Source organism: Microtus pennsylvanicus, chromosome 5 (genome assembly GCF_037038515.1).
Source record: "Microtus pennsylvanicus isolate mMicPen1 chromosome 5, mMicPen1.hap1, whole genome shotgun sequence".
Lineage (NCBI taxonomy): Eukaryota > Metazoa > Chordata > Mammalia > Rodentia > Cricetidae > Microtus > Microtus pennsylvanicus.
In genome coordinates this window covers 125,163,323-125,188,274 of record NC_134583.1, presented here as the reverse complement: position 1 = coordinate 125,188,274, position 24,952 = coordinate 125,163,323, and the positions used below count along the sequence as shown (strand labels likewise).

At 47.7% G+C, this 24,952-nt stretch overlaps 1 protein-coding gene across 4 annotated transcripts; it reads right to left on the bottom strand.

Moving 5' to 3' along the window:
* Positions 1-397: 397 nt before the first annotated feature.
* On the bottom strand, positions 398-24,853 carry Sfxn2 (sideroflexin 2). 4 transcript variants are annotated; one of them, XM_075974287.1, is made up of 12 exons: positions 24,753-24,853; positions 13,507-13,689; positions 13,164-13,334; positions 10,993-11,091; positions 8,411-8,486; positions 8,153-8,238; positions 6,328-6,388; positions 5,960-6,026; positions 5,423-5,472; positions 5,108-5,157; positions 4,316-4,363; positions 398-2,113 (listed from the first exon to the last, which is right to left on the bottom strand). In XM_075974287.1, the coding sequence occupies exons 2-12, from the start codon at positions 13,665-13,667 to the stop codon at positions 2,014-2,016; spliced, it is 969 nt and encodes a 322-aa protein (XP_075830402.1). In that variant the 5' UTR covers positions 13,668-13,689; positions 24,753-24,853; the 3' UTR covers positions 398-2,013. The 4 variants fall into 4 exon arrangements, 3 of the variants coding, with proteins under 3 accessions (XP_075830402.1, XP_075830401.1, XP_075830403.1); XM_075974286.1 differs by lacking the exon at positions 24,753-24,853 and adding an exon at positions 24,425-24,548; XM_075974288.1 differs by lacking the exons at positions 8,153-8,238; positions 8,411-8,486; positions 24,753-24,853 and adding an exon at positions 24,425-24,548.
* Positions 24,854-24,952: the final 99 nt, after the last annotated feature.

Sequence of the window (24,952 nt, the reverse complement as noted above, 5' to 3'; positions counted from 1 at the left end):
CGGAGACTTATGTTAAAACTTTATATGACACATATACTAAGTCCCTTTCGCATATTCTAGTTTTTCTTTTTATAACCTTTTAAGAGATGTAAAACCATTTTCAGTTCCCAAATCCAGAGAAAGAGAAATAGCGAGAGCGAGCACAGGTGACTGGCTGTATCATGGCTCACCAATTCTCTAAGGCAGCAAAAATCCCATTCTGGGAGACCAGTGGGGCGTCAACACAGGTGGACAGATGGATTCTTCTCCCTTATTAGGGAGATGGACCATAGTCTCCAGCCATCAGACAGGGTTCCTTACAGCTGCAAGATCCTCTGATGTGCCCAGCCAAAGTCAGACCGTAGATCCTGCTTCCCATCAGGAGGTAGTAGCTTGGTTTGCAGAACAATGCTTCACATTCTTTCAAATCATTTATTCAATTCATGATGAGAGCGTTTAAACAGAATCATCAAATCTCACCAGACAAAACTCACCCCATGTACACACTGACCCCCAAGGAAGCTACAGTCCCCAGGGGGCTCAAGGAACAAGACAGGAACCTAAGCGGCCCTTTGCTGTGTGTTCTCTTTAGGCTTTTGGTCCTGGTTGATTTCCTCTCAGAGGTGTCCGAGTACAGCTCCCCTGTCCTGTCAGTACTCAGCAGTCTTTCTTTGATTTAACCTAAAGGGTTCAGGAAGGGAGGCCACCAGGAAATCATCCATCAAAACGTGTGGAGGGGCAGGTGCTGTCTCTCAGTGAGGGGACTTGTAAAAGAGGCAAGGCAATGAGAGAAGAGACTTCTCCCAGAATAAGGGTCCCAGAAATAGATCTAGACATGATTTTAGACAGAATAAAGTCATCATCAGAGGGCTAGAACTTGATGTCCACATAACTTGGACTGTTTGGCTGTACAGTCTGAAGGCTCTTTGGTCCTGGTTGAATTGTGCTCCTGTGTCCAAGCACAGCTCCCTTTCCTATCAGTACACACCAGTCCCTGGTTTTTGACCTATCGGGCTGAGGACAGGAACTATTTGTCCAGTGTTCTGTCCTGTTGTAGTTAGCTCTCAGCGCCTGACAAACTCAAGTCTAGCAGCGCTCCCATGGAGGTATCCCAGTCAGGACTCGATGGGGCAGGGTAGAGAGAAATCCCCAGGGGACAGACTGACCCTCTGCTGTTCCTGAGTAGGAGCTGTGGAGATGCTCTTCCAGAGGATCTGGGTTTGTTTTCTAGCACACTTGTGATGGCTCACAGTGGTAATTCCAGTCCCAGAGGATCTGACACCCTCTTCGGACCTCTATGGACACTGGAGCAGAGACACACATGAAGGCAAAGCATCCATACACATAAAAATAAAATAAAATGATAAGAAGCCTTTTCAAGAATCACACAGGTAAACATTTCCCTTGCTTGAGAAGGAAGAAGGGGGAGGAAGGAGGAGAGGGACTCAATACATCTGCGGTCCTGACTGGACAAGAGCCACAGGTCTCCTAAGTACGCCAAAGTGTGTCTCCCAGACACCAGCAGCTTCTGCTGAGATGGCCTTAGCTTCTGGTCCCAAAGGACAGGGACCAAGGACAAAGCAGATGGAATACTTTTGTCCTTGTTCCCTCCCCTATTTTTTTTTTGAGACATTATCTCTAACTCAGGCTAGCCTCAAACTCTCCATATACCTAAGGTTGAATTTGAACTTCTAATGCTCCTGCCTCCACCTCCCAAGTACAAAGATTGCAAGCATGTACGACCATGCCTGAAACACATGGCGCTAAGGATTAAATCGAGGGCTTTGTGGAATCTAGGCAAATACTACCAACTGAGCTACATCCCCAACCACCTTGATTCCCCTTTTGAATTTGTATCCTTGGGAGTGCCCCCAAAAATGGGTGTTTATATGGAAACAGGAGTCATCTCCCCACCCACCTACTCTATCTCCCAGTCCAGCCTGGCTTTCAAGGAGGAATGTGGACACAGGTGTGCAGAGCTGCCAGCAAAGGGTCCATACAGGGTATGGATTGGTCCCTGCAGGCACAGAGCACTTAGAGACCCTTATTAAAGTAGGCAAAGAGGACTCGCTCTCCATGCTTGGCCTTGATGGTGTCCTGCAGCTCTGGTTCTAGATAGGAAACTGGTAATTCGCTGAAAAGAAAACCAAAACGAGGTTATGAGGATGCTATTATCCAAGACAATCAGCAATTCACCCTGAGAAAAAAGCCTGCCCTGCATGTGACCTCTAGGAAGCCCATCCTAGAGAGCGTTAACTATTAGCTTGGCACAGCCTAAAGTCACTGAAAAGAGGGTCTCAGCTGAGTGACTGTCTTTATCAAGCTGGTGTGTGGGCATATCTGTGAGGAACTGTCTATCTAGATTGCTGACTGATATGGGAACACCTGGGCCACTGTGGGTGGTGCCATTCCCTGGGCTCTATGAAAAAGCTAAGCATGAGCCTGTGTGAACAGGCCAGCAACCACCGTGTGAACACACCGGCAACCACCGTGTGAACAGGCCGGCAACCACCGTGTGAACACGCCGGCAACCACCGTGCCCTGTGGTTTCTGCTTCAAGCTGTTTGAGTTCTTGCCCCAGTTCCCTGCCCACCTTGACACAGATGTACAAGGCTCCTCTTGGGAACCTGTCTCCCTGAGATTTCACACTGTTCTACAGGACGAGGCCAGGACTACTTAGGGTGCACATCATTCTGGGCCCTGCTAACACCAGCGGATACTGAAACACACGTGAATGAGAAATAAGGAGACAAATCCTCCTTCCTCAGAGCTGTTCTTAGTCATGGTGTCTGTCACAGCAACAGAGCGACCCTAGTGCAGAGCCCTTCTGGTATGTCAGACTGTGCTACCCTTTTGTGTGTATGCAAGTATGTATATGCGTGTGTATGTGTGCGCACATGTGTACAGAGGCCAGAGATGAACTGTCCTCAGTTTTATTGTTTGGAGACAGGATCTCTTACTGAACCTGAAACACCAATTTTCAGCTAGGCTGGCTGTCAACAAGCTTCAGGAATCTGCCTGTCTATGCCTCCCTAACACTAGGGTTACCGGCACACACACTGGGGTTACCGGCACACACACTGGGGTTACAGGCACACGCACCGGGGTTACAGGCACACGCACCGGGGTTACCGGCACACGCACCGGGGTTACCGGCACACACACACTGGGGTTACAGGCACACGCACTGGGGTTACCGGCACACGCACCGGGGTTACAGGCACACACACACTGGGGTTACAGGCACACGCACCGGGGTTACCGGCACACACACTGGGGTTACAGGCACACGCACTGGGGTTACAGGCACACGCACTGGGGTTACTGGCACACGCACCGGGGTTACAGGCACATACCGCTACACCCAGGTTTGGGGGCTTTTGTTTGTTTGTTTTCACCCAGCTTTTTTAACATGGGTCTGGAGAATCTGACTCAGCTCTGAGGGCTTGCATGGCAAGCACTTTACCGGCTGAGCCATCTCCCCAGATCTTTCTTAAGGTTTTGAGACAGGGATTGTTATAAAGAAAAAATTAAATTGCTTTTGCTTGGTAGGGTCTATATATCTCAGGCTGGCCTTGAACTCTTGATCCTCCTGCTTTAGCCCCATGCCCTACCCACAGTGTGGGATTACAAGCTCAAACTATGCGCTCATCTAATTCCTGATTTTTCCAGCCAAAATTGTTACTGGCCTTTGTGAGTCAGAATAAATGTTACATTTCACCTCTAAATAAACCTGAACTAAAGCTCTCAGTCTGTCTTTCCCACAAGCTTGTAATCACAGTGCTCAGGACCCCGGAGGTGACTGGCAGGTGGCCAGAGAACCCATACAGAGGGCAGGGCGCCTACTATCTCAGGTCATGTGATAGCTACACCTGTTTCCTGGAACCAGCCTCCAGCTGACCCCAGGCTGGTGCTCCTTTCCGTCATCTCTACTCCCACCCTCCCTTCCGGGAAACACAGAGGAACCTGAGAAATACAAGTCTGTGTGCCGAGGGAACACGAGCCAGGAGCAGAAGACCTTGTTCAACCTCAGAGACCAGAGCCAGCCTGAAGTGGCCTTCCTCCACTCACTAAGCAGGGTAAGTCTCCTGGTGCCCACCCCCCACCATCTCTCCAAGGCGCTGGGTGGGAGCAACTCTTACTCCTGGCTTCTCCCCCAACCCCTCAGAGACCTGGCTGGTGCGCCATTCACCCAGAGTAAAAAGGCCAGAGTTGAGGTGGACGGGCACCTGTCCTTAGAAACATCTATTGTCCCATGGTCCCTCTCTCTCAGCAGGTCAGTGAGGAGCAGAGCAGAGCATTTGATAAAACAAAGCAGGCAATAAATGGCTGATACCATTCCTGAGGGAAGAGCCCACATGCCACTGGCACCATGAAGAGGAGGCTGTAAGAAAGGAGAAGAGTGTTAGGGACGTGACCCTGAGGCCTGGCCACACCCTGAGCCCACACAGCTGACCTGCCTGAGTGAACTCTAGCCTTTCTCTAGGCCCTGTTTTGTTTTAACACAGGGTCATGGAGCCCAGGGGCAGGAGCTGGCTGAGGCTGATCTTGAACGGATCTCCTGCTCCTACCTCTACTGGGGTGACATACCTGTGTGCCCTTGCCCTGGTCAGGGTCTTGTACACACTAGGCAAGCACTCTACCACTGAGCTGTAGTCCAGAAAACTCACTGGACTTGGTGATAAAAGTCAGTGTCCCTCCCTCATGCCAATATCTACTTCACACCCATATTCCAACGGGGAAGAAAACAGCGCTGTACCCAAGAATGGTAAACTGGAGACTCCAAGGTCACAGTCACCTGTGCCACACAGGGAAAGGGACTGTCACCAGGAGGGCACAAGTAATGGTATCAGTCAATGGCCAAATCCCTAAGGGCACTGGCGTGAAGTGCCATTTCTCCTGTACGTGAGGCTGGGATGTGCGACAGCCCAACCAACCTCTGCCTCCTCATTCCTGCGTCTTCTGGAAAACTGCTCTAGACCTGAGGGAGAGGGAAGCCTGAGAAGAAGTCGAGCTTGGCCGTCTGGGCGCTAGACATGACATGAGCCACTTCTGAAGGAGGGTCAGAAGACAGATCCCAGGGGCTCCAGCCAGCAAAGACCCCAGACCACCCAAACCACATACTCACAAGCAGCCACACAGCAAGACCTGCAGCGGGGCGTGCAGCACTCTGACTTTCTGCAGAAAACAAGAGAAAAACAGAGAGAAACACCCCATGGGACTCAGACACCTGCAGCAGAGCCGGCACCTCGGCCCCCACCAGCCAGCATGAAGTCAAGGACTTGCTGTCCTTATGAGGAGAAGGGCTTCTCCCGGCCTGTCTCATATCTGAAACGGGGGTTGGCAGAGACGGGGACCAGCTCTACTAGAGTAAGATGTGGTGGGTGGTGGGAAGGAGGGGAGGGCCAGTTGCTGGGGCTCTAGGCAGGGAGAGCCCGCCTACCTTCATCAGCCGCAGGGGCTCCAGCCGCTCCATCACGACAGGTAGTAAGACTGGAAGAGACGGAGCAGCTGAGAGGAGGAATGGTAGGCTCTCCCCAAGCCCCACTGCTGCGTCAGACCACAGACCTCAGCGCCACTGGGAGAAAACAGAGCCTGTGTAGGCACTGCTACCCAGACTCTCCCCCAAGTCCCAGAGAAAGATGCTGCCCGAAAATGTGTTCACAGTACCAGAAGGCAGACACACTTCGGTCTTGGACCCGAAGCATCCTTCTCAAATAGAAAAATGGTAGACTGCATCTACCACTGTCTCCCAGGGACCCCCCACACTGTTGCTTAGTGAATATCAGCTAAATGGAGTTAACCTGCTCCCCCAAATCGGAAGAACTGATATTCTAAAAACACCTGTGTTTCCCTGGGCTTTTAGCTTTCAAAGAAAGCTTGAGAAGGCATCCCACCTCCCACTTGAAAGCTGAGCTAACCGAGGCCTCTGCCAGATATTCAAGGGTGCCCCCAAGATAGGAGGTGTTTCCCATCTTACTCATGCCAGGGGCAGCCATAGTAATCCGAGAAATAACCACTTGGGTGATGCCCACAGCCGCAGCTCTCTGAGGACAGAGAAGAGATGTCAGGAAGCACTCAGTCGGTGGATGTGGGCTACGAGGGAAGTCAGGTTCCTGACCAAGTCTGAGCAGGTAAAGATGGGATGGTCCCACCAGGAGTCGTGTCCTTACCCAACCCTCCCACCTAAATGATGCTGGAAGCCTATTCTGAACAAAGAAACGAGGGGGGATTTAAGAGAAAATGAAGATGGGAAAAGTCTTCTCAAACCCATAATGGCACCCAGGTCACATGTGCAATCACCTAGGAGGGGACAGGGTTTGAAGGAGAAGTCTCTCCTCTGCTCACCTGAGAATGGCCAAGCTCATTTTGGTCCCTGTCCTTCACACAGATGCCCTGGATGAGTTCCCTAGACAAACAGAAGTTTCTGGGCTTTAGGAAATAGGTGTTGGGAATCTGCCTGGCATCTGACACATCAGGTCACCAAGGGACCAATGCTCTAGGAAGCCTCTCCCTTCTTCAGTCCCGTGAGTGGTACCTGACAAGCGACCCTCAGGAGCAGCCAAGAAAGCCAGCCCCAGGTCCACTGTCTCGGCAGACTCCTGAAGCTACAGGTCACATATGTGACCTTGAGGAAGGTCTTTTACCCTTCAAAGCCTCTGTGTTCCTCATGTGGAGAATGAGGACAATCCTGGCCCCACTTCATGGAACCTAATGAGAATTGTAGGAGCTCCTGACCAGGTTCTGAGTCCAGTACCTGATGTAGTATCCACTGCCCAAATAGTACCTATTCTGTTCTCAGACAAGCTCGACTCCCTGGCTGGAGACCAGGATGGGCAGCCGCACTCACGCATCTGCAGAGAGCAAGGCGGAGAAAGGCAAGCAGAGTGGAAGGCTGAGGATGTGCTGCAAGATTCTAGAAGCTCTTTCTCCGAGGCTGCTGCGGTAAACCTCCATCTGCCAACAAAGCGTGGCCATAGATACAGATGTGATGGTAATGGCGTCAAAGAGAAACAGTCCTCATGTCACTTATGTTCTAGAAAAATACAAAAAGAAAAAGCAAAGGAACAGAAACTGGGCCGGGGAAGCAGCTCCACAGCCACTGTGGCTAGTGTGCTCGAGCCTCTGGCTCAACACCCAGCACAGCAAAGAAGAAAGAAAGAAGAAGCAGCCATCCTTGTAGCAGGACTGTGACCCCAGCAGAGGCAGAAGCAGGCAATCAAGGCAAGCTCAAGGTCAGCCTGGCCTACAGTGCATTCCAGGCAGACCAGGAGTGCACAGTGAGACCCTGTCTCAAAAAACAGAAATAGCACTGGGGAGACGGTCCAGAGGATAAGAGGACCTATTGTTTTCACAGAGGACCCAAGTTCGGTTCCCAGCACCTACACCAGGCAGCTCATAACTGCCTATGACCCAGGGGAGTTTGATACATTGAGTCCAGTCTGTGTGGACTGCACTCACCACACATACATACACATAATTAAAATCTTTAACCAGGCATGTAGCAAAGGCCTTTAATCCCAGAACTGTGGAGGCAGAGGCAGATGAATCTCTGTAATTCAAGGCAAGCTTGAGCTAAATAGTAAGCTCCCAAGGCAGCCAAGGATACAAAGTGAATCCCTCTTGCAAACAAACAAACAAACTGCAGCCCTCTGAAAGAAGACAAAGGAAACTATAAGATAGAATCGGTTTCTGCATTCCCTTTTGAGGAGAGCATAGCTGGGCTCCTGGGCACGCCTACCTCCTCCCCTGGCTTCTCTGAGCACCTGGGTATCGTTCTATTACCACTTCCCCTCCACTAAGCCAGTCTGAGGGCTTGGGAAGTAGGCAGAGTTCACAGCTTTGCCGGGATCTAAGTTAGGGAGGTAGCTTTAGGGACAGAACGTTTGCCTAGCATGGATGAGGCATTGGTTCAATCCCCAGCACTACCAACAAAAACCATATGGTCCACATGTCCACGCCCAATCCACCTCACGTCACATGCGACAACCCTACATTTAAATCACCCATCATTCTTTGGGCCACTACAGAGGAATGGCCGCCCTTGAGACCCTTCAGAGGCTGGGTCTTCTCTGTTCTACCTCAGTCCCAGGAAGCTAGTGGTTCACTGCCTTGCTTCCTCCCCTTCCCTGCTAACCCCATGACGGCGAAGAACAAGGCTCCCTGTACTCACTGCTGTCGCATCATTGGGATATTGACACAGTTAGCTGCAGCCACAGCGGCAAAGGGCACCCATCGGGCCACCAAGGGTGGAGCTCTCTGTTGGAGGCAGGTTGGAAGTTACTCAAGATCATGCAAAGGTGAGGGTAGAAAAGGCTTTGGATTACACAGGAAGCGAGGCAAGTAAACACTCCGCGGACTTGTCCAGACATCGCTAGGCCTTTGCTGCCCCCTGGTGGCCACTGTGCTCACAAGCCCCAGCCATACATACCTTTGTCCACATATTCATGCCCACTGCAGTGGCCACCGCAGTGGTAGTGGCTGTGAAGTAGGAGAGAGCCATCTGCCTAGTGGAAGAGAAATGTCAGATGGATGAATGCATAGGTGCTGGGAGTGGTGTCCACGGTGGCTGAGGCAAGGCCAGGGGCTTCAGTGAGAAACTAGCAACGGAGCTTCAGGGCCTGTGTTCTGTCCCTAGAGCCATCCAGACTCCGTTTCCATCACTCAATGCCGGGCACCCTTGGTCCTCCTTCAGTACCTTAAACACCTCACACTTCTTCCTGCCTCAGGACCGATGCACACTGCTGCTCTTGTCTACAGAACACTCCTGGGCTCCTACATGCCTGCACCCATATATTGGCTAGTTTTGTGTCAACTTGATACAAGCTGAAGTCATCTGAGAGAAAAGAACCTCAATTAAGAAAATGCCTCCAGCTGGATGGTAGTGGTGCAGGCTTTAATCCCAGCACTTGGGAGACAGAAGCAGGAGGATCTCCGAGTTCAAGACCAGCAAGTTCCAGGACAGCCAGGTCTACACAAATAATCCTGTCTCAAAAAACGAAAGAAAGGAAGAAAAGAAAGAAGAGAGAGAGGGAGGGAGGGAGGGAAGGAAGGAAGGAAGGAAGACGTCTCCAAAAGATCAGGCTGCAGGCAAGTCCAGTAGAACACTTTTTTTTCTTTCTGAGACAAGGTTCCTTTGTGTAGCCCTGGCTGTCCTGGAACTCACCATGGAGACCAGGCTGGTCTTGATCTCAGAGATTTGCTTGCCTCTGGCTTCTGAGTGGGATTAAAGGTGCACATCACCACTGCCCATCTTAGGGCACTTTCTTAATCAGTGACTGATCGGGGAGGGCCTAACACATTGTGGGTTCTGCAAGAAAACTGAGATAGTCAGAGGGAGGAAGCCAGTGAGCACCCTCCGTGGCCTCTATATCAGCTCCTGCCCTCAAGCTCCTGCCCTCACTGCTGCTAATGATAAGTTGTTATGTCAAACTGTGAGGGAAATAAACTCTTTCCTCCCCAAGTTTATTTTCATGATGGAGTTTCATCAAAAGCAATAGACCAAGACTAACTAACTAACAACTAACTAAGTCAGCTCTTATCTTTTAGAGCCCAAGTGGACGCCTTCTCTACAGAAGGGATTTCCCAGGGGGCCTCTCTAAAGAGAGCTGTCCTGCCACGCTTTTCATCTCCCTAACTACAGAATAGCAATCTGAGTTCACTGGGCTTGTTTTACTAGGAGACTTTTCTGCATGTTTGGTTTGGTAGGTCCTGAGACAGGATCTCAGTATGTGGCCCTGTAACTGCTACACAAAATGAGCTGGCTTTGAGCTCACAGAGATCTCAAACTGGACTCTGTCTTACTCACCAGGCACCTCAAGCTTCTAGAATCTTGCCTGGGACATAAAACACACTCAGGAAAATTCTGGGCCTCAGTGGCTAAGAGGACTTGCTGCTCTCCCAGAGGAGTGAAGTTCAATCCTCAGCTCCCACATGGGATGACTCAGAACTCCAGCTCCAGGGATCTAACTCCCTCCTCTGGCTTCTGCAGACATCTTCACACATGTGAAGAATAGAAACACAACACACACACACAAATAAAGATAAATCTTGGGATAGGAGAGAGGTCTCAGTGGTTTGGAGCACTTTTTTTCTTTAGTTTTTGAGACAGGGCCTCATTCTGTAGCTCAGGCTACCCAGAAACTCAGAGCTCCCCCTGCCCCTGCCTCCTGAGTGCTGAGATTAAAGATGTGAGCTACTACACTCAGCTTGATTTTTGTTTTTTATTTTAAAATTATGTGTGTGTACATGCGTGCAAGCCCATAGAGGCTAAAGATAAGATGTCCCTGGAGCTGGAACACCTGATACAGGTGCTAAAAATTGGACCTGGGGGCTCTGAAGAGCACCCACTCTCGTGGTGTTGTGGGTTGACGTTCTGGACCGGCTCTGAAGAGCAGGCCATGCTCTTAACTACTGAGCCATCTGTAAAGCCCAGGGCACTTGATGCTCTTGCAGTGGGGCCCAGGTTTGATTCTGAGCACGCACATGGTAGCTCACAACCATCCATAACTCCAGTTCCAGGGGATCCTATGCCCTCTATGACATCTGCAGGCACCGGTGTGCATGTGATGCGTATACAAACATGCAGGCAAAACACTCATACAATAAAATAAAATAAATAAATAAATCTAAAAAGTAAATCTTTAAAAGAGAAATGAAAGTTGGGCAGTGGTGGTGCACTTCTTTAATCCCAGCACTCAGGAGGCAGAGGCAGGCAGATCTCTGTGAGTTCAAGGCCGGCTTGGTCTACAGAGCAAGTTCTAGGACAGCCAGAGCTACACAGAGAAACCCTGTCTCAAAACAAAACAAAAGAATAACATATTAGTCAAATGAATGACCATTTTAAAATACTCTGGGAAGAAGATATTCTCAGCTGGTCTGAATATTTCAAACACGGGAAATGGTACCCCAGCCACCTGCCAGAGGGGGCCCCAGCCAGGAAGCAAGGACAGTCTAAGAGCAGAGGGCTGCTCCTGCAGAGGAAGAGGACAGCCTTCATTTCAGGTCTCCTACCTGACTGACGTGGGGGAAGCTGCATTCCTGTTGGTGTAGTTAACTAAGGCATTGAAGGACTGGTTCACCCACTGCCAGAAGATCACTGCGGGCATTGTCCTGCGAGCAAGGAAGACCAGGAGGGATGAGAGGGAGGCTGGGGTGTTGCTGCACGGCAGCACCTGCAGTTCCTAAACTCCTCCCATCCTTTCTTATAGCCTAGGGTTTGGATCGGATGAGCCCTTTGCCTGGACTCTCCCCTCTTCCCTTCACACAGGGGCAAAATCCTGCTCTGTTGAGATGCTTTTTTTCTTAGAATTTTTCTGACCCTTCTTCCGCCCCTCCTGAGACAGTCATTCCATGTGTCCTGTTTCCATGACTCTTCCCCCAACCTACCACTTCCCAATCTTCATGCTGTTCTGTGTCTCCAGGAGGGGAGAGCCTAAAGTCCTTCATCCCTGGCACTGGCCCAAGGCATAGCTCAACAGCTAACTAAATGAATATACAGGGTTGGAGGACTCAGCGGGTGGAGATGGGGAGAGAGTCATACCCCGAAAGCTTACTCCCTTCCCAACCAAGCAGAGCAAGAATGGGGCCTTTTCTTTTTTCATTTGGAGTCACATTCAAAACATAAAGCCACTGTGGAATTCTTACATAAGAACCTAGGAGGAGGAGCTGGAGAGATGGCTCAGCAGTTAGCACTAACTGCTCTTCCAGAGGTCCCAGATTCAGCTCCCAGCAACACATGGCAGCTCACACCTGTCTGTAACTCCAGTTCTAGGGGACCTGACACCCTCACACAAACACACAGGCAGGCAAAACACCAATGCACATAAAAAATAAATAAAAATTATAAAAAAAAAAGAAGAAGAAGAAATTAGGAGGAGCCAGGCAGGATGGCTCACGCCTTTAATCCCAGCACCTGGGAGGCAGAGGCAGGTGGATCTCTCTGAGTTTAAGGTTTGGTCTTTTGGTTTACATGGCCAGTTCCAGGCCACCCAGAGTTACACTGGGATGCTGTCTCAAAAACAAAACAAAATAATAACAACAAACAACAAACAACTTAGGAGGTTGATGAGATGGCAAGGTGGGTAAAGACACCTGAGTTCCTTCCCCAGGTCCCACGTGGTGGAAAGAGAAATCACTTTGACTTACACACACACACACTCACACACACTCACACACACACTCACACACACACTCACACACACTCACACACACTCACACACACACTCACACACACTCACACACACTCTCACACTCACACACACACACACTCACACACACACTCACACACACACACTCACACACACACACACACTCACACACACACTCACACACACTCACACACACACACTCACACACACACTCATACACACTCACTCACACACTCACACACTCACACACACTCACACACACACTCACACACACACTCATACACACTCACTCACACACTCACACACACACACTCACTCACACACACACTCACACACACTCACACACACACACACACACACACAATGAGATGTACTCCCACTCCATACACACACAATAAAACAAATGTAATTTTTTAAAAGTATTTTTTTTTAAATTAATCCTTAACCTGGTGTTGGTGGCACAGGCCTTTAATCCCAGCACTCAGGAAGCAGAGGCAGGTGAATCTCGGTGACTTTGAGGCCAGCCTGGTCTACAAAGTGAGTTTTAGGACAGCTAAGGCTACAATGAGAAGCCCTGTCTTCAAGAAAACAAAAACAAAAAAGGGAAAAAATTAAAAGACTTAATCTTTTAGTTCAAGTATTCTGGAGGGCAGTTTGAGTCTCTGTGAGTTCAAAGTCAGCCTAATCTACAGAGAGTTCTAGGCCGCTAGGGCTGCATAGTGAGACTCTGTCTCAAAATAACAATAATGATGATACTAATAGTACAAAAAGCTTAGACTGGATAACCCACTGAGGAGGAGGCCTGCTCCGGCAGCAGCAGCCCCCACAGGCTGACTGTGGTCGTGAATGGTTACTCAGCCTCGGTGACCCATCTAGCAGAGGGCAATGGAAAAAGCACCTGTGTGTGTAGGGCTCTGGAGAGTGAAAAATCCTCTCAGGCAAAGAGTTTAGCATAGTGCCCAGCATCTGGTAAGGGACCAATCTGGAGGACTGTTATTCCACGGGCTCCCCGACCTCCGCCATCTCGGGACTCACCTGTAGAACTGCAGCATGAAGCCTGTGATAATCATGCCCCCGGGGACCTGGAAGGACATCCGCCCAATGACGTTCATCTTCTCCCCAGTGTCAGGGTGGAAAGCCGAGTCATACAACTTCTTAGCATACAGCAGCTGCTCCACCTGAGTGCCAGGGGGCACAAGTCCCATCCTGTCGCCCAATAACAACAGCAGTGACCACCTGACCTGACGATCCCTGTCTCCTTGCTCTTCTCCTTCCTTCCCGAGACCTCTGCCCACTCCTTCACCCTGTTTCTCCCTCCCTCAGAGAGTCGAGCAATGCTGTGCTGGTACCTCCCGCCCCTCCCCTGCCCACCCCTCACCTGCTCTTCTCAACCATCGCCTTGGCCCAGTCCAGTTCCTGCTCTGACGCAAAGACGGTGCGAGGATCCGTGATGTTAAAGAAGTGCTTCACACGGCCCAGGAACATGCGCTGATCCCAACGGGGCGCATCAATGTTAAAGCCAGACAGGTCAGCCTCCATATTGCCCACATACAACCTAAGACTTAAGAACAAAGAGAATGAGAGCTGACCCCTACCTGAATCCGTTTGCCCCAGAGGCCCTGGCAGCCACAGACTGTCTGCTTTTGCCAGACCCTAGGCATCCCCTGTGATGATCTAGGGGCCCCTATGAACGGCAATCAAACTAGAAAATTGCTAACAAGCGTTTCCCGGGACTGTGTTAATGGCCAGGCCTGTGCTTGATCATACTAGGGGAGGCAGTCTCTGCCCAAGAGGAGCTCAGTGTGACGAGGCAATAATATAACACCACGAACTAGCATAATATCCCCTGGTACTCCTAGAAGGAAGATAGGAAAAGTGGCCATCCTGGAATAGAATAGAAGCCCTCCGTTCTTCACCAAGCCCGCTTTCAGAGAAACTCTTTTACCACAGCCTAACCACTATGGCCGCAAAAACACAGTGGTAGGCATAGGAGTGAGGTAGCTGGGCACACTGTGCCTGCAGTCAGGAAGCAGAGAGGTAAATGCTGGTGCCCAGTCTCCTCTAGCCTTTCCACCTCACCTACAGGAGCTGAGGAGTGCCGCCCCAGAACATCTGTGGAAGATGCAGGGTGCAGGCTCACTAGGAAACACACCAGACATCTGTCTGATCTCAGCCCCCTCTAAAGCTTTCCCCTGAGCGTTCATGTCCCTCTTACTCCTGCATTTTGGATGCCCAAAAATCTGCAAGGACATTTCTAATTCTACTACAGGTTCAAGACGTAGTCCGGCTCCTTCTGTCCACCGCTGTGGTGGCCTCTGCACACCTTGCCAACCAACTCGGGAAACAAGTCCATGGGTAGTTGTAACAGCAGGGGCGCTCTCCTTTCTCATGGATTTTCATTTTCACCAAGTGGAGCCTCGGCTGGGTAAGCCTTTCTTATTATCCCAGTGACAAAGAGCAGGGGTTTCTCTCTAATGTCAATTCTAGATGCTTTCTACCCTGTCTCCCTGATTCTCAATCGGTCTGCTTTCTTTCACGGTAGCTCTAAGATCTGTGGGCGATAACCATGCCACAGCCTAGATGTTATGTTGTCTTGAAATTTCTCCAAATAGTCAATGACCTATTAACTTGGCCTCACTCAAACTTTCAAAATATGACCAGAATGCATATTAATTGCCAGAATGGAACATGAATGGTTTCTAGCCCTGTTCCCAGTGGGGTTCGTTCCCTTCTGGAAGCGTGCGAGGCGGGCTTCCACTGTCTGCATTATCTGGGCTTTCTTTGGTTCCAAACTCCCATCAAAATGGCCCACTAGGTTCTGCTTATAGCATCTGAGGGCTGTTATAGCCCATGGCTCCAAACTCATCCACATTACTCCCACAAAGCCAAGGCCTACAAGCCACATGATCAGGTCTAACACAGCAACAGCCCTTCTCCTTACAATTTTAGTTACTAGATATTTTCTTGTTGCCACAACAAAAAAAACTATAAAAGTTGGGAGGAGGGAGTTATTTTGGTTCATGTTTCAAAAGAATGCATGCCACCATGGCAAGGAGGACACTGCAGGAAAGTGAGGTGGCTGGGCACATGGTGTCTGCGGCCAGGGAACAGAGAAAGATGGATCCTGGTGCCCAACTTGCTTCTTTCCTTTCTTTTCCTTTTACATCCACTCTAGGGCCTATGTCCATGGTGCCAACCACATTGAAGGCAGGGTCTTTCCTTCCCAGTTAAAGTGCTCTGGAAACCCCGAAGCAGCTTCAGAAGGATAGCTCCCAAGTGATAGTCAAGATTAACTGTCGCCAGGCAGTGGTGGCACACACCTTTAATCCCAGCACTCAGGAGGCAGAGGCAGGAGGATCTCTGTGAGTTTGGGGCCAGACTGGTCTACAAGAGCTAGTTCCAGGACAGGCTCCAAAGCTACAGAGAAACCCTGTCTTGAAAAACCAAAAGAAAAAAAAATTAACTGTCACAGGGTCATTTGCCTTTTTCTTTCTAAAGCACCACCTTACTTAAATAAATATTCACCTATAAAGTCGGGAAATGGATTCATTTTGCTCACTGATTGTCCTGATGCCTAGTACAGAGTATTTAGTGTCCAGCTGGCCAGCAGGTCGGCATAAGGGTTTGAAAGTGCAGACATGGGAAGTAGAAAAAGACAAGATCTCCTGAGTAAATTGGGAGCATGGAAACCTTGGGAGAAGGTTGAAGGGGAAGGGAGAGGCAGGGAGGGAAGCAGAGAAAAATGTAGAACTCAATAAAAATCAATAAAAAAAGTGCAGACATGCAAGCTAGAAGGGAATGAGGTGTCAGTTGCTGTGGGAGCTCCTTCCGCTCCTTCAGCCAACAGCATTTAAGATAGCAGCCTACTTGGGCCTGCTCTATTATACTATAGATGCAGCTGTAAAGCCTGCCCTTGCTCTCTTGCTTCAGGCTCTCACTTCCAGCTGCTAGACTCTGTTCCTGTTCTCCATTCATGCAGAGGATTGTGGTCCAGGACAGTGATCTGTAAGTCTCCCCTAAATAAATAACTCTTTATTGTACATAATTCTGAATTAGTGTGGAATTATTTTGTATCTTCCACCATCATCTGATGCCTGAATGTGGGGACCAGTCCACACGTTTTGGGATCGGTCTGCCAGCTGCATGGAGCATTGGGGCACTGACTCTCCCACCCGCTGCTTTAGCTGGCCCTCAGATGCAGAAGGCTCCCCAGCTCATGACCCTCCATGACCCACATGCCAGCCCACACACTGCTGCCTGCAATCCCCGCATTGCACACAGTCCACAACTCGCACTGATGGAAAACTTTGGGTTTTCTCTTTATCCTGGGCCCCAACTCTCGGAATTGTTTGATCACCTTAATAACTGTTCTTAATTTGTTAAACAAAGCATATTTTTCAGTATCTAAGGAAGCAACACACGCTGTTCACTGCTGCTAGCGTCTCTCGGACACATGGCTGCAACTGTGACACCTGCTGGCCGATAATGATTATTACACCTACTCCAACTTACTGTAATTGCCTTAAAATTATGACTGATAACATCCAGGAGTTCAACAATTATTTTGCTTCTATCATGGAAAGTATTGTGCAAGACCTGTGCTATTTTCCTTCCTATTATTTGATTCTAGGAATTAGCTTTGTTTTCAACATTATCTCATTTAAAAAAATGATTCAATACTACAGAGAGGGATAGCATCAATTTGACAAAATTATCTGAAAGAATTTGTGCTGTTGAATCTAACTGTCAGAATCTGCGGCAAAGTTATGATATATGCAAGGATGAGACATTATTTGAATAAGTTGGAATCCTCAGTGAGGACATTAGAACAGAACCCTGGACAATAGATTCAGACTTTTTAAAAGGCAGTAGTAAAAAGATTTGAAAAGATTGGGGAATTTATTGAAATCAATGAGCAGGGACAGAAGGTACAAGGACAGGATTTAGCCTCATCAGTATGTGCCAGACCCCTGGATGACTTACACAGAGTTTCAACTGCATATCTGATAAATTTCCTCAAAAAGGCCATCTGGCACAAAGTACCCTAAGGTGGTCAAAGAATATGCATGGGAACCAATAGTATGAGCAATCTAAAAGAAATAAAAACAAGCAATAGTTTCTTATGAGCTACATTCACCATTTGTCAGGGAAGTGGTGAAAACGTGGGCTTCGAGCGCTAAGGTCACCCCACATGATTGGCTTCAATCATGGACCAATCAGTGGTCCTAGAAGATGGGCCTCAGCTGCTTTGGAAGTGTTAATTAGAGGAAGAGGCAAAAATTTGGGTCTGCCAAGTCCTCTAGCACAAGGTAATGCAGAAATTGATCAATTATTGATTGGAAGTGTGCTGAAGGCTTCAGAATTTCATAAAAAACATGCTATGTCAATAACAAAGGTTTAAAGAAAGAGATATTCTACTTTCTCTTTCTTTAACCAAACACCATTACCAGCAGAGAGTAACCCAAAGGGTACTCAAAGGAATGAAATCTGGCAGATGGATGTGTTCCACTTACAGAATCTGGAAAATTAAAATATGTACACAACACCATTGACACTTATTCATGTTTTCATTGGGCCTACTAGGAGATACCAGTGAACTATCCTCCCACAAGGAATGCCCTGAGCTCAGAAAAGGCTGATTTAGTAATCATTCATTTATTAGAAATTATGGCCATCATCGGTATACCTGCACAAATAAATACAGAATAGTCCAGCATATGTGTCTAAGAAAATGAAATAGTTTTTTTGCTTATTATAATATAAAGCATATTACAGGTATACAAACAATCCTACAGGTCAGGTAATTACAGAGAGATCAAATCAAACTATAAAGGACATGCTAAACAAACAGAAAGAGAGGGAAAATAACCCTAGAAATAGACTGCATAATGCTTTATTAACCCTGAATTTTCTTAATGCTAATTAAGCAGCAGATAGACAGAGGCAGGAGGATCTCTGTGAGTTCGAGACCAGCCTGGTCTACAAGAGCTAGTTCCAGGACAGGCTCCAAAGCCACAGAGAAACCCTGTCTCGAAAAACCAAAAACCAAAAACCAAAAAAAAACTTCTGAATTAAATCAGCCAATAGATGTGCTTCGTTGGGGAAGGGGTTTTTGTCTTGTTTCTACAGGAGAAGAAAAGCTATGGATACTATCAAAATTGATAAAGATTCGGTTTGAAAAAGAGAAACCTCTTGAGAAAGAGAAATGACAGCTCATCTACAGAGGTGACAACCATACAGGTGGTAAGAAGACCTCATAAGGGTTGGGGCAGGGTTCTGTTCTTGTCTTTGCAGGAAAATATTCACCTTCAAAGAGTAGAAAGACCTTGGACATCTAGATGCCTAAAGATAAAAAGATAGCTATCCAGAAAGAACCAACAAGCAGGCCAGGCGATGGTGGCGCATGCCTTTAATCCCAGCACTTGGGAGGCAGAGGCAGGCAGATCTCTGTGAGTTCGAGACCAGCCTGGTCTACAGAGCTAGTTCCAGGACAGGCTCCAAAGCCACAGAGAAACCCTGCCTCGAAAAACCAAAAAAAAAAAAAAAAAAAGAATCAACAAGCAAAGAAAAATCTGCCTTATTATTATTATTATGCTGTATTATTTGCATGGTAAAATTTGATTTTTTTTAGACACGTATACATCTCTATTTAAAAATAAGAGCTGATTTTGGAGTTGAACAATGGCTATCCTTCTCTAAATCCAAGTATGTTGTTAAAAGAAAAATATCAGAATTTCTGTCTCATGTCAGGAGCCATCTGGTATGGGACAAAAAGAAGATAGACTTTAAGGGAATATTTTACTTTTTGTAAAATTTTTGTTTATATTGTATCTTCCATTGAATATATGTCTATATGAATGATGCTTAAGTTTTCCACAATGAGCAGTAGATTTTCCTGCAGTAATCTTTGAAGCTTCCAGGAAGAAGATGGGGCCCCATAACAACAACTCCACCTAGTTGATATGACGTCATGATGCTGATAGCACTATGAGACCAGTTTTGGGTACCAGCTGTGGAAATGGTGCACCTTCTTACCACATTCTGGCAAGAACTTCAAAACAAACAAAAGACCCTATCCACTACTCAGAGACCATTTCTAATTATACAAAACAGCAATCTCGAAACTTAACCATCATTTTACTTTTATAGGATCCCATAGAAAAAACATCACCCCCATGACAGCAGGAAGCAATTCTAGAAAGCAATATTCCCTCTCTCAACAAAGTTTGTCCTCATGGTTAGAGACACCATTTAGGGGTTACTTATTACTTGCATAGGGTTGGGGGTTGGGATGGAAATTATGTAGGCCTAGAGATCTCAAAAAAAGGGAAGATTGAATGGGATAATAGGTAATTAAGTTGAACTTGTTCATACTACTACTACTAATAATAATACCAAATAATAGAGTGAATACTTGTGAGCTATTATTTATGGACAATTTACACTGGTATAGTTTTTGGTATATTGATACAAGTTCAAATTATATTTGCTATTTCTGTTTACAATATTTGTATACCTATGCAAAGTTATTTTGTCATATTGTATGCATGCATGTTTCTACCCCTGTTTAAGACATTCTGTATATGGATACAATTTTAGGATATACTTACCATATTACATTATACATTTTTACCTCTGATTAAGATATTTATACTTTGTTTACATTTTTGATGTCATTGTCCTCCTTTACTGCATAGTTGTTTAAAGATTGTTTAATATTCTGATATGAAGTCTTAATCTTTAAGTTATATAGGTATTAAGTATTATAGGTCAATAGTCATTCATGTTTGTTATACTTTTAGTATGCTAATTAGTATACTAATTAGTCAGACTAATTAGGTTCTTTAGATACATAGAGATTGTATTCTACATAGATAGGTAACCTTCAACCACTTTAAATATCTGTAGAACATGGCATTTAAATATCTTAGGATTCTGTTGACATGAGACATGATTGCTCCTGGCAACACCAAATCCTGAGAGAGTGTTGAGCACCAGAGCACTTCACTTGGAGTTTGTCTTCTTGGCACAACTGGCCTTTGGGCAAGAAACTGCCCATGCCTCGACCGGTGATAAAGTGCATGATATCCAGACTGAACAAGCAGGATACAAGAAAAAAAAACTGTCAAATCTTGCCAAGACAGGGTAAGATGGTTTTAAAAAATTTCCTGCCTCTGAAAATGGTCTGTCAGTTACTCTAGACCTTAGCCAAAGTTGGCTGCTTCAACATTGCAAATGTTGAAGACTTTGGGTGATTGCTCAGGCAGCCAGTGGTCTCTGTCATCTACTGCACATTTTGGAAGCTGCTTGACTGCACTTCCTATCTACTCAAGTAATATTATCTCCCTTCTCAGGCCTTCGATGGGGTTGAAGATTAGATAGTCGTAGTTACCGTCCTCTTATGATCTAGCCAAACCATTTCCAATACAAGATTTAGACTCCTTAGGATAGAATGTTTATTAAAACATTTAGCTTACATCCCTTGCTTAATATTGTTTATGCATGTTGTAATTCTAATCTTATATTTGATATATGTTCCTAGTGTATATATTTTTGTATTGGGTTTGGATCTCTCTTATTTAAACAAAAGGGGGAGGTGCTGTGGGAGCTCCTTCTGCTGCTTCAGCCAATAGCCTTTAAGATACTAACCCAGTTGGGTGTGGTCTCTCATACTATAAATGCAGCTGTAAAGCCTGCCCTTGCTCTCTTGCTTCCGGGTCTCACTTCCGGCTACTAGACTCTGTTCCTGTTCCCCGTTCGTGCAGAGGACTGTGATCTAGGACAGTGATCTGTGAGTCTCCCCTAAATAAATAGCCCTTTATTATACGTAATTCTGAACTAGTGTGTGATTATTTTGTATCTTCCGCCATCAGTCAATAGCACTGACATCATTAAAGCTAACACTTTCCAGTGAAACTACTTAGAATAGAGAAGTGAGGATAATCCGTGGACACTGTTGTATTTAAGAGGCAAACTAAGAGAAGTGGTCTCAAACGATGGGAAAGAAGGCAGGAGAGAGAGGAAGGTGGAAGCAGCATGTGGGGAAAGGATTGTTGTGATGGGAAGCTATGCCGGGAGCCAGTCATCTGTAAGCAGACAGTGACTGACCCTAACTGCAGCGCCTGTGCCTGACCCTAACTGCAGCATCTTAAGTGGCAATCTCAGGAGAGAGCAAACGCCAGACTGCGGGTGTACACTGGCAGAACTCTGATTTCTGCCTCTCACTCTGCTTGACTCTGGCAGCATTGTTCCAATGCCAACGGTATTTCCCTCCATCTAACAACACTCTTGGTAGAGGAGAGAGGTTCACTTCCTAGATACGTCAGGAACCATCTCCTAGGTACGTCAGAACCCTCATCCAGGAACCAAAAGAAAGCTCAAGCTGGGCAGTGGTGGCACATTTAATCTCAGCACTCAGGAGGCAGAGGCAGGCAGATCTCTTGTGAGTTTGAGGCCAGCCTGGTCTACAAAGCGAGTTCCAGGACAGGCAGGACTATTACACAGAGAAACCCTGTCTCGAAAAACCAATGAATGAATGAATAAAAGAAAGCTCAAACTCTAGTTCCCGCCCTTTTCTTCCTGTCTTCTCTATCCAAATTGCTGGCGTCTCTATGGCTAATTCTGGTCAGGTTGTTGTTGGCTTTGTCTCCTGATTCAAGGTAGACTTTAGTGACAGTCTGGAGTGTCAGAGTGTGATCAAAATATCCCAGAACTGTATGAGCTTTTGGGAGTCATTATCATCAAAACACCACAAATGATTGGGTGGTAAAACAGAGGGCCTGGAGTTCAGTTCCCAGCCTCCACATGGTTTCCACAACCATCTATGACTCCAATTCCAGCGGATCCAGCACCTTCTGACCTCGGTGAGCACCACACACTCATGTAGTGCACACAAGTGCAGGTAAACACGTATAAAAGTAGAAGGAGCCTGGGAGCAGCAGCACACAAAAAAGTCTACCTCTGCTGGCTGGTGGTGGCATATGTCTTTAATCCCAGAGCTCAGGAAACAAAGACAGGCTATCTCTGTGAGCTTGAGGCCAGCCTGGTCTACAAAGCAAGTTCCAGATCAGCCAGGGCTGTTACACAGAGAAACCCTGTTTGGGGGGGTGGGGGGTGGGGAGGAAACAGACACAAAACAAACAAACAAAAATCACAAGTTCAGACAAGCCTGAGCTACACATTGAAACTGTCTCAAACCAAGGGTGTGGGGGGGCGAGGGGGGCTGTGAAGGGAGCGGACAGGCAAAGGCACTTTGCCCTGAGCCTAACAACCTGTGTTCAGTGTTCACTCTCCAGAACCGCACAGTAGAAGGAGGAAAGCAGACTCTGCAAGTTGTCTTCAGACCTCAACACACAAACATGGCGGCAAGTCCAACAGAGACTCAGGGCAAATGGCTAACTGTAGTGTGTTAGCATCCCAAAGTGTCTGCTGACCTCCAGGCTCACTCAGAACCAGTGGCTCTTCCCAGTTCTTCTCACCCCAGCCCTACCCCAAACCTCTCCTGCTCCTAGGTTCCCTTTCTCAGCTTCTCATTCCTATATAACGTTCCCATATCAGCCAGCCCCTCTCTGGAGCCCGCTCCCTTGCTCCTCTCTCTCTTGGTCCTCTCTCGCTCTCCTCCATTCTGCTAGCCAAAGACTACTTTGTCCCCTGGCTCTGGACTCTTCCAGATGCCCCTGACTATACTTTGCCACATGTGTACAATAAAAACCTCCTCAACCATACCTTGGAGTGGTCATGTCCTCACTGTATACACATAGTACCTGATCACCACATACACAAAAACAAATAAACTTTACATCGTTTTTTAAATGAGAGCGCAACTGTGACAGAAACAGAGGAACGAGAGAGGAGAAAACAAAAAAGCAGCGCAGCACTGATGCTTCCTAGAGAACACTGATCTCTAGCAAACGGTACCAAAGCTCAGATCAAGGACCACAGGCATAGCTCTGAGCTAGAGTACTTGGGAGATCGAGGCAGCTCATAACTCCAGGAGACCAGACCACAGACCGCTAAAACAGTGAAATACTGTCAAGGTTGCCTGGAGCAAGCTGGAGAATGGCGGTAATCATTAAACCAGTAGGCCTAGGACCATGCCACATGGTGCTGATTCCAGCTCTAGAGTGCCAAACACGCAACAAACGTGAAGACAAAATATTCATGCACGTAAACACATAGTTGGGGTGTTTTGGCTTTTTGTTTTTAAAAAGGTTTTATAAAAAGTACTTTACTTGAGCCAGGCATAGTGACGCATGCCTTTAATCCCAGCACTCAGGAAGCAGAGGCAGGCGGATCTCTGTGAGTTCGAGACCAGCCTGGTCTACAGAGGAACTTCAAGACAGCCAAAGATACACAGAAAAACCCTGTCTCAGGAAGACAAAAAAAAAAAAAAGTACTTTACTTGAATATAAAAATATCTGAAAACTAGAGGGACACTTCAAACCCAGTACCCAGGAAGCAGGCAGATTTGTGAGTTTAAGGCCAGCGTGGTCTACAGTGAGTTCCAGTCCAACCAGAGTTACCTGATGAGACTGAGTCTCAAAACAACAACAAAAAAAGATAACAAGCAAACAAACAAACCCTGAAAACCCGTTTAAGAGAAATCTGCCTTTGCTTCTGTAATCTTAACCAGGTTGGTAGGAAGAGGGGTGAAGCCTGAAGCCCAGATTAAACTATTAATACTATGCAGCACAACCTCTGTGACAGGCAATGATCTGAGCACTTGACATAGATAGAGAACAGGTAAACATGCATGAGCTAAGTTCCAGAGGTACCATCTCTACCTAGACCACCAGCTGTTGGAAAAATTCTCCGTTTCCTGGTATAAACTAGTCTGGGGCGAGGGAGGCAGTGTACCTTGGTGGTAGAGGGCTTGCCTACCCTGCACAAGCCCCTGCATTCAGGGTTCAGTCCCCGAGGGCAGACAGCACGCCTACCTGGGCCACAGTGTTAACAAGCAACATTGTAAAATAAACAGCTTACAAGTTAGTTCGTGTCCCAACTCTATTGCCTACAGTAACTGACTTCTAGAGTTGTGCGGAAATAAATTCTGTCTAAAAAGCATTCCACTAGGAGGAACAGAATTTCTCCGACGGCAGATTGGACCAAAGTAGAGAACCTGGCCTTGCAAGGCTGGACCTGTGTCGAGAACCCGGACTGGCACAGAGGCAAGGGTAACTCTCCAGTGATCTTGTGCACGAAGGGGTGGGAAGGAGCGCTTGAGCGCTTGCAGTCCAAAGTGGCTTAGCAAAATCCAGCGGACCCCAGACGGTCTAACACTCCCGCTCTCTGCTAACCTCAACACTACGGACGGGTCCCCAATCTCCCTATCGCCCTCTCTCAGGCGATCTCCCCGAACCCAGAAGACATCACCTGTCCTGGATTCTAACGAGCCTGTGGAGATAAAGGAGCAGACCATAACTCGGGTGCCCCAAAGCCTGGCAGTCGAAGACAACGAGGGACAGAAGGGAGGAGTCCACTGGAGCCCTGGTCCGTCCCACCCGCCACGCGGCGTCAGCAGATGGAAGTTCAGCACGCAGGGTCCGGCAGCCCCAACAGAGCAGAGGCAGGAGACACGGGGACTGGAAGCAGCTGTGCAACCGGCCTGCACTGGAGGCCCCTTACCTGGTCCCAAAGGGTTGCACCCGGCGACTGTCAGGCGCCGCTGACTTCTGAACTGGAGGACCGCGGCTAGGCCGGGGAACACCTCCTCGCGCTACGCCCCCTTTTCTGACCAATCACAGGCCATAGGCTCCCGCCAGCCACGTGGGCGACCCTGCCCCTCCCGCTGGGTCGCACGCCAGCCTGCCCCAGCCTTCCGCCAC

What these genes read in the sequence shown, in the direction of transcription:
- Sfxn2 (XM_075974286.1), bottom strand. Translation starts at nt 24,546, where the DNA reads ATGGTCTGCTCCTTTATCTCCACAGGCTCGTTAGAATCCAGGACAGGT. An exon ending in GCATGAATATGTGGACAAAG is followed by an intron (nt 8,239 to 8,410) that starts GTATGTATGGCT and finishes TGCCTCCAACAG; the next exon opens with AGAGCTCCACCCTTGGTGGC. An exon ending in ATCCCAATGATGCGACAGCA is followed by an intron (nt 6,389 to 8,152) that starts GTGAGTACAGGG and finishes CTGTTTGTCTAG; the next exon opens with GGAACTCATCCAGGGCATCT.